We start from the raw sequence: 14,102 nt of genomic DNA, 5'->3' as shown, positions 1-14,102 counted from the left end.
CCCTCACTCCCAAAGGGCTGATTAACCACGCTCACACCTCCAGGGTGTGGAGGTTTTTTGCCCTCAAGCCTTCTCCAGCTCTCCCCTTTGTCTCTCCCAGTGGCTTCAAATCCAAATATTAAGGCAAAACCAGAGCCCCTGTTAGCTGTCCAAACTTCCAGACCATTTTCTAACCTTTTTAGCTTCTTGTGCTTCAATGATGTCTTTGGCAATGAGCTTCCCAGGCCAACCAAGGCCAACACTAAAAGCCAACATGCTGCTACCATATGCCTTCCTCCGCCCACAAAGTCAGGGACCTGTTCCCAATCCCAAGGATTTAAGAGGATTTAGCACCAGCTGAAACCATTGCAGGTTTCCCCTGCACCACCTCTCACCCATCAGCAGGACAGGGAGGGCAGCAGCACTGCTGCTCCACACACACACACCCAAGGGATGAGGGATGTGGCTGGAGGACAGGAGAGCCAGCAAGAGCCCCCCACAGCTGGCAGGGAGGAAACTGGGATCTGGGGTGAGGTGGGGCCCCTCCATCATGGAACCTTACAGAGTGGTTTGGGTGGGAAGGGACCCTAAAGCTCATCCAGTGCCACGCCCTGCCAGGGGCAGGGACACCTCCCACTGTCCCAGGCTGCTCCAAGCCCCAGTGTCCAACCTGGCCTTGGACACTGCCGGGGATCCAGGGGCAGCCACAGCTTCTGTCATCAACCTGTACCAGCGCCATTCTTCAGAGGGAAGAATTTCTTCCTAACATCCAAGACACTGCCTCCAGGCTGCACATTCAGTCAGAGAGATGCAGCATGCTCTTGGAAAGGATTCCTCTCCAATGCTTTCCCAAATGTCATCAGATACCCCAGAAGAATCGTTAGAATGTTTTATTAATCCCATACCTCTGGGCTGCTGATATACATCAATACTTAATCCCAGATGTCTCCTTCAGCACTTTGAACTCTCTACTGAAATGCCAGAATTAATTCTTGTCTGGGTAAACTGTCAAGAGTTTGGGAAAAAGGATGGTGCACTTGCTGGGATTGTTATTCCAGGGCTTAGAGCATCATCCCCAACAGTCATGATAGGCCAGAGTGGTGCAGGGGAGACATGGTATCCCTGTCACAGAATATGGGTTGGTTGGAAGGGACACTAAACCTTCCCTTGTTCCACTCCCTGCCATCGACAGGGACACCTTCCACTCTCCCAGAGTGCTCCAAGCCCATCCAACCCAGCCTGGAACACTCCCAGGAATCCAGGAGCAGCCATAGCTCCTCTGGGTAACCTCACTGGAAAGAATTCCGTCTCAGTATTCCATCCCTTCCCTTCTATCAGTGTGAAGCCCTTTACCCTTGTCCTGTCACTCCAGGCTCATGTCAAAAGTCCCTCTCCCCCCTTTTTATCAGAGGATGTAGCCTTCGATGAGTCCTTGCCCCCTGCTCCTCATGCTCCTGCTTCCTTATAAAGAAGTGGTGACATCCCCCCTCAGGAGCAAAGCCAGCTTCCCAGCAGCAGTTTTTTTCTGCTCAGGGATTTTTTAAGCCAGGCAATGACGCTTGAAGCAGGATTGCAAAACGCTTTCTCCAAGGGCTCGGATTTGCTGTTTGACAGCACCCAAGTTTTGTCACCATAAACACTGGAAGGAGAGGTCAGTCCAGCTGCAGGCCAAAATAAATAGGGAGCAGTGTCACTGAGAGGCTGCCCTGCTTCTCCAGAATATGGGAGTGTCTGGGCAGCGTTTTCTAGTGGCCGCAGGGAAGATGAGAGAAGCAATCATTCTGCTGAAGTCTGTGTTTTCTAGATCAATCCAGAATGTTGCATCCAATTTGGGGATCCCAATACTGGGAAGATTTTGATCATCTGGGGCAGGCTGAGGGCCACCAAGGTAGCTGGGGCTGGATTATATTTGTGCTCTGAGGAGGGGCTGAGGGAGTGGAGCTTGTTCTGTCTGGAAAAGGATCACTGCAGGGAACCTATCAGGAACTTTGGCACCCATGAGGAGATTGCTGAGAAGTTTGCTGAAGCAAGACTTCTTTGCTAAGGTTCAGAGTTGAAATATGAAACAGTGGTCATAAATTTACATGAGAGAGGTTTTGTCTGAATATAAGAAAAATCGTGAGGGTAATAACTAAAAATGGTTGCCTGAGAGGTTGCAGTTTTCCAGATTCGACCACCCTAAACACTGAGGCATCTGGTGTGAATTCAGTATGGACCCTGCTTTGAGCATAACTTTAGATTATAGATCTCCCAAATTCCTTTGCAATCTGAGCAATGCAACAATTCATTTTTCTTAATGGCATCAGCCACTATAAGAGTCCATAAGCTGTTAGACTAAATACTTAGAGGCCTCAAAGCTTCTAATGAATCGTGCAGTGCATAGCCCAGTGATGTTCAGGTGTTGGTTCCTTTCTCTGAAAGTTCTCCATCCCTCCAGGGACATGCAGCAGTGCAGGGGGAGCTCCCAGCTATGCTGGGCCAGCAGACACCACATGGAAACCTAAAATCAAGGCAAGATCTCTGGGAGAACAGAGGCTGTGGATGGACCAAGCTCTGGTACAGAGCTGGAGAAGTAATGGAAAAATTAGGATTAGGGCTTGAAAAGGTTTTGTGCTTCAGAGGAAGCAAACGCCTGCCAGGAAGCACAGCCCCTCTGCAGGAATACTCAGTCTCTTTTTAAACCTAATTTCCAGCCCCAAAGCACCATTCAAGCACAGCCACTTCATCCCTGCTGCCACCTCCTTAGGACAGGCAGGAGGGACAGACAGACATCACCTGTTGGGTGATGGACCAGGAGCCCAGACGTGCTGCAGGGAGATGCCCGCAGCCATCCGGCTGCCGCAGCCCGGGGCAGCTCCCCCTCCCCAGCAGCTCCCAGGCACAGATAAGGCTTTGCAAACAGCAGTCCTGCCAGCTGATAAGGAGGTGAGGAGCCTGAGCACAGCATCCTCCCCAGTTCCTCCAGCCCCTGCTGGGAACCTCGGCAGTCAAACAACGCTGTCAGAACTGAGAGGTGCCAACCCTGCCCCAGCCAAGCTCTCGATGCTGGGTGCTGCCCACAGCCAATCCCCCTCATGTCTCTTGAAGAAATTCCTGAAATAATGCTAGGAAAGCTCCGATCCACCTGTCAAACCCCTCAGGTGCTGACACCAGAGCAGTTGTGTCACAGGCTGTAAATTGCTTTGCACAGCACCACATGCTTGTGAGGAATCCCAGCCAGCAGTACCCACAGCCCACTGGGGATGGAAATTATCAGGAATGAACCTCTCCACCTGCAGCTCCAGCACCTGATGTCCATAACAGTGGGAGGAGGCAGCTTGAATTCCCAGGTGCTGCTTGCATCCTTAGCAGCAGCACAGCAGAGAGATGAGGCTGCTTTAGGGGCTCCTCCCAGCCCCAAACTAATGCACAGAAATTCAGTGTGAGAGAAGATAACAGAATCATGGAAGCATCACAGTTGGAAAAGACCTCCAAGATCATCAGATACAACCACTAACCCGGCACAGCCAGTTCCACCATGTCCCCAAGAGTCACATCTACACAGTTTTCAAACACTTCCAGGGATGGTGATTCCATCACTTCCCTGGGCAGTCTGTTCCAATGCACGGTTGTTTCTATCACCAGATTGGGGTGGCCTGGCCAGCTGATCACCTGTCTCCAGGGACCTGGCACAGGATTGCCCTCCTGGGAATGGGAATTTCCCCAGTGACTGACCCAGCCCATGCTTGGGGTCAGTCATAGCCCCACTTGTGATCCCCCCCATGCTCCCCAGACCAGACCCATGGCAGCATCCCCACACTATTCCTCATGGCTATGTGCACTTCCTGAGGAGTCCCAGAGATCCAGTGGTAAGAGGCCAGCCCAGCTTGGGGCAGCTAAGCCCCCAAATTTGCAAGGCAGGCAGATAAACAGAAAGGTTATCTCCATGCCAGGACAGCCTTCGGAGCAAACATTCCCCAGGAACCATCACAAAGGCGGGCTGGCAGAACAGGCCCTGCAGTCCTTGGACATTGAACCAAAGGAAGGGGTGGGGGGGGAAAGAAAAAAAGAAAAGAAGGAAAAAAAGCTGCACCAACCCTCTGAATTCCTTTAAAACCTGATCTGCAGCCTGCCTTTGGGAGATGGCCAAGTCAGCTGGGTGAGACAGGCACCTCCCTGCCAGTGGTGACCGGCGCCGGCCATGCTCCCCCAGCACCCATCCCTTCTGCACATCCTGGGGCCCCCAGCGTGGCTGCTCAAAGCTGGGGGATGGCCCTGCAGCTCAGCAGAGGGTCCTGGCCAGCCCTGAGTGCCCAAGGATGCAGGTGGAGAGAGGGTGGGAAGGCCACGGATAACTCTGAGTACCCACTATTAAAGCAGTGCCCAGCCCTCCAACTCAGCTCAGCCATGCTGGACAGTCTCCAGGGACCTAAAATAGCCAGTTCAGGATTTCACATGGGAATGATGTTCCCATCTCTGCAGATCTCTAAGGGGAGCTTTGTTCCTGCGGTCCCTGGGGAGGCACCCACGCCACAGAAAGCAGCATCATAAATGCAGCCCTGAGCAGTTGGAGAACTTGCCTCAGTGCTCCCAGACGTGCTCTGGGAGTGCTGGGCATCCCCGCTGCCCCACACAGCCTCCTTCCCTCCACAGCTGACCCTGCTGCCCACAGAGCAGTGCCAGAGCTGTTCCTAGATGACACAAAGCCTTACTCCAGTAAATAATCCACCAATTTCACAGCTGACTTCGAGCTCGCCTGTACCTGGCGATGCCACTAACAGAATTGTCATGCCCAGCCTGTGGCAGCAGAGAGGGACACGAGTGATGCTTCACACCATGCTGGCACAAGCCAAAGACAGCCAGATCACTACCCCAGAGAAAATCCACTCTATCCTGGTTTTTGGATTGTCACTTGCAGCTCAGCTGCTTTGGCAGTTGGGGTTCCTGGGATCCAAGTGGGGGCTCCCTGTGTCAGCCGTGGCTGTTCCTGCCTCTGGGCGCTGGGCACGCATCCAAAGGCTGAGACCGGCTGCAAGGGCAGGAGGGCTTTCATCCCGCCTGGCAGCCGGCAGGAAGCTTCCCTGTCGGGGAGGTAAAGTTCACCAGAAACACCGGCAGTGGGAGAACTCGTGTGCCTCGTGGGGAAAGGACTGGAGAGCTGAGTCAGCGCTGAATTCCCCTCTCCCGGCGCACCAGCAGCTTGAGAAGTGGGATGTTACACGGAGCCCCGAGGGCAGGGAAAAGCCCAGAAGGGTGTGGGAGGTGTTGCATCCCTAGGGCACACGCTCGAGGCTCCCGACCACTCACAATACTTCCAAGGACACGCAGCCACAAGGAAGACTCGTGGAGAAACCGCTAACACATGGAGCGCGGCCGCTTTGGGGCAACGCCATCCCGCCTGTCCCGCAGCCAGCACGGACCTGACAAACCACCCTCCTCCCAGGGAACTGCAGCCAGGGATTTCCCCAGCATCCCTGGCCACTGATGGGATGGAGCACACCGGGACACTCCGGGCTCGGCAGCCACGAGGGATGCGGCCATTGAAGGGATCACTCCCAGCTTCGGGAATCACGACTGGGCTCAGCATTTGGCCCGAGGGGGGACTCCAGCCCCCATTCCTGCTGGGGAGAGCCTCCCAAGGGACGGGGAGGGCTTCAGGACAGGGAGTAGGTATGGGACCTGGACACGGCGGCAAGCACCCCCCTCCCCAGCATCCCGCAGCATCCCGTCCACGTTACCCGGCTCCTGTGAAGCGGCGGGGACCAGCAGGACAAAGAGCCCGAGCAGCAGCCGCGGCGGGGGGCACCTGCGGGAAGGGAAGGAGAGAGCGAGATCACCCACTCTCCTGCCGAATGCGGGGCGCCCCTCGACCCCCAGCCCCACTCCGAGGTCCTCCTGTGGTCACAGCGAGGACCCCCCGCCCCGGCGGCTGCAGGGTCCCAGTACCCCCCAGCCCCTCGCGTCCCGGGGCACCGGCCTGCCCGCGCCACCCGTGCCCCCCACCCGGCGGCTTCCCGGTCCCGGTGCCACCTCCCACGGTGTCCCCGCGGTACCGGTGCCCCAGTGATCCCGCCAGGGTTACACCGAGGACCCCCCGGCCCCCGGGGGGGTCGTCCTCCCCGGCGGCTCCCTCCCTTGTCCTGCCGCAGGGTCCCGGTGCCTTCGGCGCCGCCTCTCCGCGGCGTCTCCGTGTTTCCCGCACTACCTGCGCCCACCCATGCCCGGCGGCTCCAGGAACCCGGTGCTCCCCGCAGCCCCGGCGCTCACCCCGTGCGCATGGTGCCCGCTCGCTGCCGGTAGCGCAGCGCGGCTCGGTTCAGCTCGGAGCGGCGGGATCGGCACGACCCGGGGGGCGGGGAGGAGAGGGGAGGGGCGGCAGGGCCGGCCCGCCCCGGGCGGGTGAGCCGCGGCCGGGGCTCAGCCCGCCCCCAGCCCCCGGAGCCGGGGCTCTCACGGCCGTGGGTCTCTTTCAAGCCGGGAGGGGGTCGGGGACGCTCCCCGGGGATGGGCGAGCGGGAGAGGCACAGCTCTTCTCCCCGAGGAGCATCCCTCCCGAGGAACATCCCTCCCGAGGAGCATCCCGCCGCTGCTCAGGACTCCGGGGAACATCCTCACCCCCAAAGGGTACCCAGCGCCCGCAGGACCTGCCCTGGCACCTCCTGCTCCACCAAGCCCTGGACTTCGGCTCGCAGGCCGAGTCTGGTCTTGAAGGAGGGAGTGAATCAGCGAGTTGAGCTCATTCCCTCCGCCAGCACTTATCCGAGCCCCGGGGCACGGAGCAGGGCTGGGCGCTCCCAGCATGGCACCCGCTCCTTTCCCGGCCCTTCGCTCGCCCTCGCTGTGTGGGCCGCGGGGTTCCTGGACACGTTCCCGGGGCAGCTCTGGCTGCGGGCTGCAATGCTAGAGCCAGGGCAGCAGTGCCCCACACCTCACCTTGCCCGTGCCGGGAAAGGGGTTAAAGTTGCTGCTGCTGCCCACTTTCACTCCTCCCCATAGCCCAGCTTTCATCTTCCTGCAGCCCCAGCCCCAGGATTATCCCAGCGGGATAATCCCCACAAAACCGGCTGCCACACCTTGCTTTGTCTTCCGCAACATTTTAGTGCCCCGCGGCAGCAAAAAGCTTCTGGAATCCAAGCCCTGGAAGCTTCGAGGGGATGTAGAAGTGATTCACTAATGATGGCAGAGGCGTGTTTAGTCTAAGGCAGGGTTTGGATCTAGCAGGATAAACCACGACATCCAGCTGCTCGGCCCTGCGCTCGCACAGGGGCACGCTAGCGCTCTCTGAAATTTGGCTGTAAATCTCTCAACGGCGCCAAAGGCAGGCAGCCTCTCAGTACAGCCCTGGTCTGGAGGCCATAAATACAACACCGAAGCTGCCTCTTGCTCAGCCGCAGAATGTTTTCACGTGGTCAGGACTCTTAAATTTATGCTTTCCCAGCTGGATATGCTGAATGATTTACCAGCCCCTTTCTTCTCCCGAAGCTGGATTCCTTCCCTCCAGGTAGAGGTTGGAGTACCTGAGCTGCACAAAAGGCAACACGTGGCAGCCCTGAGTCACCTTCTGTGAAAGGATTTTGGAGAGGTGGATGGGCTGCAGGGCCTGGAGCAAGGGGGAGGAGAGTCTTGGAGCAAGGATAGTGCCTGGGGGGAAAAATAAATTCTCCTTGAAAAATGGAGAAGAATCCTGCCTGATAGCAGAGCCTTGTTCAAAGTGACCTGGCTACATACGGGCTGGATCAGAGGGTGAATAAGTGCTTCAGTGGGGTGGGAGAGCCTGTGGGCAGCTCTGGGAAGGCTGCTTTGGCTCCATGGGGGAATTCTGGCCCTTCCAATGTTATCAGCGCTGCCGGGGCTGGGAGGTGCAAACACCCGGGGCTACACTGACCGCCTGCCCGGACCTTCCCACACACAGAGCACAGTGATGTTATCGCTGCTGCAGGTGAACGTGGAGCTCGATTACATCCCACGCTTCCTCCTCACTGCACCCCTGGGCTCTGCCTGACCCGGCTGTGCTTGTTCGAGTGCATCACATTCTGCCACCCTCCTGTCTCACCTGTGTCTCAGCCCTGGTGCTGTCCCCACTGTCACAGCAGGGCCGTGGTCCCCCCCAGCAGACCTCCATGTAAAGCCTGCCTGACACCAGGGCAGTTTCCCATCGTAAAATCTCCTCCTGCTGAGCTTTAAAGTCCGAGAGCCACGGAGGACAGCTAATGAGGCTCATCTTTTCCCAAGCAAACAAACACTGCCCGCCGCGGGAGGGGGGACACCCACGCTGCCAGTGGAGGCAGCTCTTTCGAAACCCGACCAAATGGAAACCAGCGGTGCTCCGATGGTGGCTCTGCAGCTTGCAGCCCAGACTTCCCAAGCCCCAGCCAAAAAGGCTCTCCTACCCCTCAGGCTCCCAGCTCCAGCAAAGCTTTGCCATTTTTCATCTCTGCGTGGCTCCTCCAATGTCCCAGTGTCCCCCCCACCCCTGCGCCTGGCTCCCACCTGCATCCCACGGCCGGTGGTCCCACGCTGCTGGGTGGCCCCGGGCAGGGGCACCCCGGTGCGGGGACAGAGGGGCTGCCCCAGCTCCCAGCACACAGTCCCTGCCAGCTCAGCAGCCGCAAAAGCACGGCCGCCAAAAAATGTCACCCTGGCAACCCTGCGGGACATTGGCCTGTTTTTCCCTCCTCTGAGAAGAGAGGAGGGGTTGGAAACTCCGTCCGCTGCGGCCCAGGCGCGTCCCCGGCAGTGGCTCCGGAGCTGGCAGGCACGGCCACGGCCCAGGTCCCCTCCCGGTCGGCGCGGGGAGGGGCGGCGTGTCCCCCAGGCGGCCCGAGGAGCCGGGAGCCGTGGGAGCGGTGGGGGTGCCAGCGGGCACCGCGAGCTGTCACCAGGGCCCGAAATGTGCCTTGTGCAAGGCTGCCCTCGGAGGCTGCTCTGACCTGCTCGGTCCCGCTGCCACCATGCTGAGAGAGGAGCCTGGGGGACACAGGAATTGGGTCAGGGGGGCAATGAAGGACAAGGAGGCGGAGGACAATATTTGGCGAGTATCCCTGCAGAAAAACAAAGGCTGAAGCAGGCAGAGGGAGCAGAAAACCACCGCCAGGCTAGGGCTATCCCATCTAGGCCAATCCCCAAGGGGAGGCTGTGGCTGGTGCTGCCACTTTAATGTGCCATTTGTCCGTGTTAAAGCCACTTCCTTCCGGGGCAGCCTCCGGGCCGAGCACTCGGGACACTGGGTGCAGCTGCTTTTGCGTCTTGCTGTCACGTCTGTTGCTCTGGCTCAGAAGTCTGTGTCTGCTGATGGCCCAGGACCTGCCAGGATGTCCCCAGGAAAGGCCAGCATCGTGCCCTGCCTTCAGCTGACACCTCTGGCGAGGACGTGGCGAGGGATGAGGTGAAAACCATCCCTCTTTTCCAGAGGTGAAGCATGCACAGCCACAAAGGTGGGCGTTTGGGAAGGGCCCAGGCAGCGCAGGCAGGGAGTGGGAACAATTGGAAATCCAGACAATCCCTCTTTGAGGAAAGCTGGCAGGCACAAGGGCTTGGCTGAGTCGGGAGCACGTTACCTGCCCATGTGGGAGGGGAATGAGCTCAGCCACGCCGGGTTGCCGGGGCCGGGAGTGGGGCAGCACCACGCCTGGCCCCTGCAGCCGGAGCCGCTGGATGTGTTATCGAGGCGCTGCGGAGAGCACGGGGTGTTCCCGGGGCGGCTGGAGAGCTGGCTGGCTGGCTGCGGAATCTGGAGCCCACCCGCATCCCACCCGTGGATGCAAAGAGGATAGGATGGAACAGCACAGACAGCTGAGGCTCAGCAGGGAGGTGAGCGGGCCCGGGGTGGTGGTTACCACACCATCACCTCCAGGCGAAACAGGGGCAGGACAGGTTCCAGGTGGCACAGTCCACAGCCCCGAGCCCTGCACATGGAGCAGCCCTGGCCGCATCCCGCAGCCGCTGCTGTGGAGAGCTCCCATCTGGCGGAATCCTGACGTGACAGAGCCCGTCTGGCGCCTTCCCAAGCTGGACGTTGTCAATGAAATTGCCGAGATGAGAAGGGCAAGTGAGGGCTCTGCGGAGCCAGCAGAGACACAGCCACTCGCTCAGCAGAGGGACAGCTGGGAGCTCACCCCTACGCACAGTGACCTCCTCCCCGGGGAAGGGTGAGGGGGACCGAAGGAGGGACCCCCCTTCCTTTCCCAGAACTGGGGAGCCCCGTGCGGTGTCGGCAGGGACGGAGCCGGCCCCAGCTCCCCGGCTCACACGCAGCTTTCGTGCCCTCTGCTCGCACCCCTGGGCAGTGCCTGCTCCCTCCCACACAGCCTTCCCAGCGGACAGGGCACCTGGGATGTCCGGGCAGCCCCCGCTCCCTCCCGACTTTCTCCGTGACTCATCCACTCCAGAGGAAAACCAATACTTCAGCACACATCAGACAAAGACAGGGAGAAACATTCTATGGGAAAGGGGACGCGGCGGATGCTTCTCGCATGCCTCATCCTAGCGGCTCGCCCTCGGGTCCTGCCTCTGGGCTGGCTGTGGGAAATGGCACTTGTTTCCCTTCCTGCTCTGCAGGCACGGGCGAGCACTGCAAGAGAAGGGCAGAGATCTGCAGCCACCTCAGACCTCGGGGCATCCACGCCCCAGGTGCGGGGAGCAGGTTTGGTCCCCCCAAAGCTTCCGAGGGATCCATTGCAGAGGTCTCTCCCCATCTCACTGCACATCCAGCCCAAAACCCCCATCCCTCTTCAGGGCTGGGGCTTGCTGGGAACAAGAGCTGTTCCTCACCTCTGCCAAACTCAGAAAGGCTGGGAGAGCTCCCAAAACTTTCTGTGATGCCTGAATTGCTCATGCAAGGGAGGAGTCCTTCTCCCACACTGGAACACCCCGGTTGCCAGTTCCAGCCCCTCCACATCCCTCCTATGGCCAGTGGGGGCTATCCACAGCCTCCAAGTCCTGGCTGGGATGGCTTTCCCAGGATTTCCCTCCTTTCCACGGACTGTGCCCCTGCCACCTTCCTGTTTTCCCCCCAAAGTGCAATTCAATTCAGTTCAATTCAATTCAAATCATCTCCTACTGCCTTCCCTGCTGGGTGTGAGCTGGGGCCAGCAGCCACAAAGCTAGGAAACTTATCTGGATTCCTGCTTCTCCTCACCAGCCCTTCCAGAGTTCATTTTTAACTGGAGGAAAAAGACCATGTTCCTCCTCCTCCCTGCACTGCGAGACAGGTGCTTTCTTCTCAAGGGACAGCTGTGAAATCCAGCCAGGCAAGACAAAGAGCTCCAGGAGGGTGTAACGGGGCTGAGCTCAGGCTGTCACTTAGTGGATAGGCCTGAAAGCATCCCTGTCACCTTGGCAGGTACAGCGCTGATGGGGCTGTCTCTGGCCTCACCGGGAGTTGGATGTGGACAGGACACAGGCTGCAGTGCAGGGTGGTGGCTGCAGGAGGGAGCAGCGGTGCCCTGGAGATGCTGTGGGTCCTGGAACAAACCTGGGCTTTCCCTGTGTGCTGGTAGCACAGAGGAAACCGCGCCAGAATGGAAGATCCTGACATGTTCCCAATGCTTCCTTGGGGATTGTCCCAACAGCCTCAAAGCTGTCACTTCTACTCTCCCAGGCTGCACTTGGCATCTCCTCTGCAGAGGAATGGTCAATTTTGACTCATCTGGGAAAAAAAAAAAAAAAATAGAGAAAGAAATCAACATCCTTTGCTTCAGTAAGACCCAAAATAGGAGCTGTTTCCTCCCTGGGAAAAGGAAATTCCCAGCTCCCCACTGAGGACTGGACTACTCCAGGCTGCTCAGCAGCTGGATACCCTGAGGTTCTGCCCAAGTTCCCTGTGCCAGGCTCCCTTCTGGGGAAGGGAGAGTGGCCCCAAGAAAGGATTGCTCCTGTTAAGATCCCCAGCTCGAGGATCTTCCCTCCCTAGGACAGGACTTGACCATGCTCCTGCTGACTGTCAGAGTCCCCATCCTGGTGCTGGCCACTTCCAAACTGCCCAGGACATTTATTTTGTCTCTCCAGGGTAACTCCACCTGGAATTCTATTCCAATTTAAAAGCCTTTCCCACCTTGAGGGAAAAAAATGGGTAGGAGTATGAATGCCCCCAGGGGAAAGCCCTATCACTGTGTCCATCTCATCCCTATGCACCCTTCCCACCTCCCAGTCCCTGCAGAAGACTGGCTGAGCTGGTCACCACTGGTGTGAGCATATTTAGCAGAACAAGCCTCCAGCTTTCTCCTAGTCCTCTTGCTTCCCTATTTATATCTGACTTGATGCATTTTTTCAGCTTTCATGTTCTTCTGGGAGACCTTCAACTCCTCAGCATCACTTTTCCTTGTACTCCCCACCCCGTGTGAGGGGTTTACAGGATTGCCCTATTTCCTCTTTGCTCCAGGTTTTACTCAGACAATTTATTTTTATCTGGGATTGGCCTGGTTTGTTGTTTTTTGGGCTTTTGGGACACATTTCCTGATTTTCAGAGCAAATCCAGAGTAGCACCTTTTCCTGGTCGTTCTCAGACTGTTTCTGAGGGAATGGGACCATATACTGTATTCAGAAGTTTTATCCTTATGTTCTATTCCCTGATAACTTCAATCCAGCCCCAGTTAAAGTGTCCTCTTATTACAGCCTCCCCCAAAATCCATGAGTAGCTGATTTAAGTGTCTGGTGTTGATGTGGGAGCACATTTAGGTTTTCCCTTGCTCTGTTGTCCAGGCAAAGGAACATGGAGTCATGGAATCATAGAATTCCAGAATGGTTTGGGTCAGAAGGGACATTTAAACACCATCTCATGGGCAGGGACACCTTTCACTAGACCAGGGTGCTCGGAGTCCCGTCCATCCAAACCCTGAATGTTCCCAGGGATGGAGCATCCATCTGCACCTCTGTGGGCAAGCTGTGCCAGTGTTCCACCACCTTCATACTAAAGAAATGCTGCCTTGTATCTAATCTAAATCAACGCTCTTTCAGTCACGCACTTAGTGCTCTGTTGGCACTGCAGGTCAGATTTGCCTCCTATATTTATTGCAGTTACACTGTTTGTTTTCCTGCTGGCACTTTCAGAGATGCATTTCCCACCTCAGTCCCTCCATGCCCTCTCCATCAGCCACCTGCTGCTGGTTTTAATCCTCTTTGAAGGATTGCTTCAATCACTGCAGTGATCAGTGGGTGTCCCTTTCATCCCAAGATGTGCTTCAAATGAAATCATAGCTAAATGAGCTCTCCCTGACCCACCATTTCATCCCCACCCTAAGATTCTAGCTCTCCAGGTGTCCCCTGGGCCTCATCCCTGGGAATGGTGGGGTTTTCCTGGGCCCCAGTGTCTGGATGTAGCTGCCACGTCACCTCTGATGCTCACACAGCGTGGCACCAGCAGCCTCTGCACCAAAGTTGGATCATCTCTCCGGAGGTGTGTGAAGCCAGGGATCATCAGGACATCCTCATTGGCTCCCTCATGGCACACAAAGCCTCTGTCCCCAGGCACCGCTTCCCCCAGAAAGCCTGACCTGCTGCCTAACCCCAGTGACGAGCAAACTGGGCCATTTTCTCCCAGCACTTACAAGCTGCCTTTGGCTCGTCTTCACTTGCTCAGCAAACGCCTCAAACAGGTCAGCACTTTCTTCACAGCAAAGCTATGCAAGGAATTTCTCTCCTAAGGCAGCTGGACCCTTTCCAAAGAAGGAGAGCTGCCAGATTCCCACTCCCCAGCCCCCAGCAGTGAAACAAGGTGCAAATTTGGCCCCTGGAGGCTTTCTGTTTGCTTCCACTTCTGCCCTTGCTGTCTCCTGGAGGTGGGGAGGAAGGAGTCCTCTCCATTCCCCTCCCATGCCAGAGTTGAGTGTTCCAGGGAAAGGGCTGGTTCTGTCCCAGAGAGAATTCGAGGTGTCCGAGCTCTCCCCAAATGCAGCAGGTGGAAGACACAGGTGTGGGTTTGCAGCTCCCTGTACTCCCCTCACAGTACTGCTGGGCAGTGGCCACCTCTCTGCTCCTGATGTGCTCCACAGGGCTGGGGACTCTTGGGCAGTTGCCTCCTGTGATTTATTTTTTTTTCATCTCCAATTGCTTCTCCATACTTCCTGCTGTTTACAAGCATGGCTGTTGCTGAAGGAAGGAGGCTGCTGATCTGGGCTGTGGGTTCACAGGTGTTGAGGGTTAGGTGT

At 57.3% G+C, this 14,102-nt stretch overlaps 2 protein-coding genes across 2 annotated transcripts in view; one reads left to right on the top strand and one right to left on the bottom strand.

The window, feature by feature from the left end:
• COL18A1 (collagen type XVIII alpha 1 chain) overlaps window positions 1–6,322 on the bottom strand; it is a 37,368-nt gene extending 31,046 nt beyond the window's left edge. The window contains exons 1-2 of the mRNA XM_033515895.1: window positions 6,226–6,322; window positions 5,697–5,764 (exon numbers count right to left, since the gene is read on the bottom strand). Of these exons, the coding sequence (XP_033371786.1) occupies window positions 5,697–5,764; window positions 6,226–6,236 (79 nt within the window). The 5' untranslated portion in view covers window positions 6,237–6,322. The remainder of the gene's footprint in view (window positions 1–5,696; window positions 5,765–6,225) is intronic.
• TRPM8 (transient receptor potential cation channel subfamily M member 8) overlaps window positions 1–14,102 on the top strand; it is a 688,444-nt gene that overhangs the window by 665,537 nt on the left and 8,805 nt on the right. The window lies entirely within an intron of this gene.

This window comes from Parus major, chromosome 7 (genome assembly GCF_001522545.3).
Source record: "Parus major isolate Abel chromosome 7, Parus_major1.1, whole genome shotgun sequence".
Lineage (NCBI taxonomy): Eukaryota > Metazoa > Chordata > Aves > Passeriformes > Paridae > Parus > Parus major.
The sequence above is the reverse complement of the archived record's forward strand: the minus strand, read 5'-3'. Positions and strand labels throughout refer to the sequence as shown.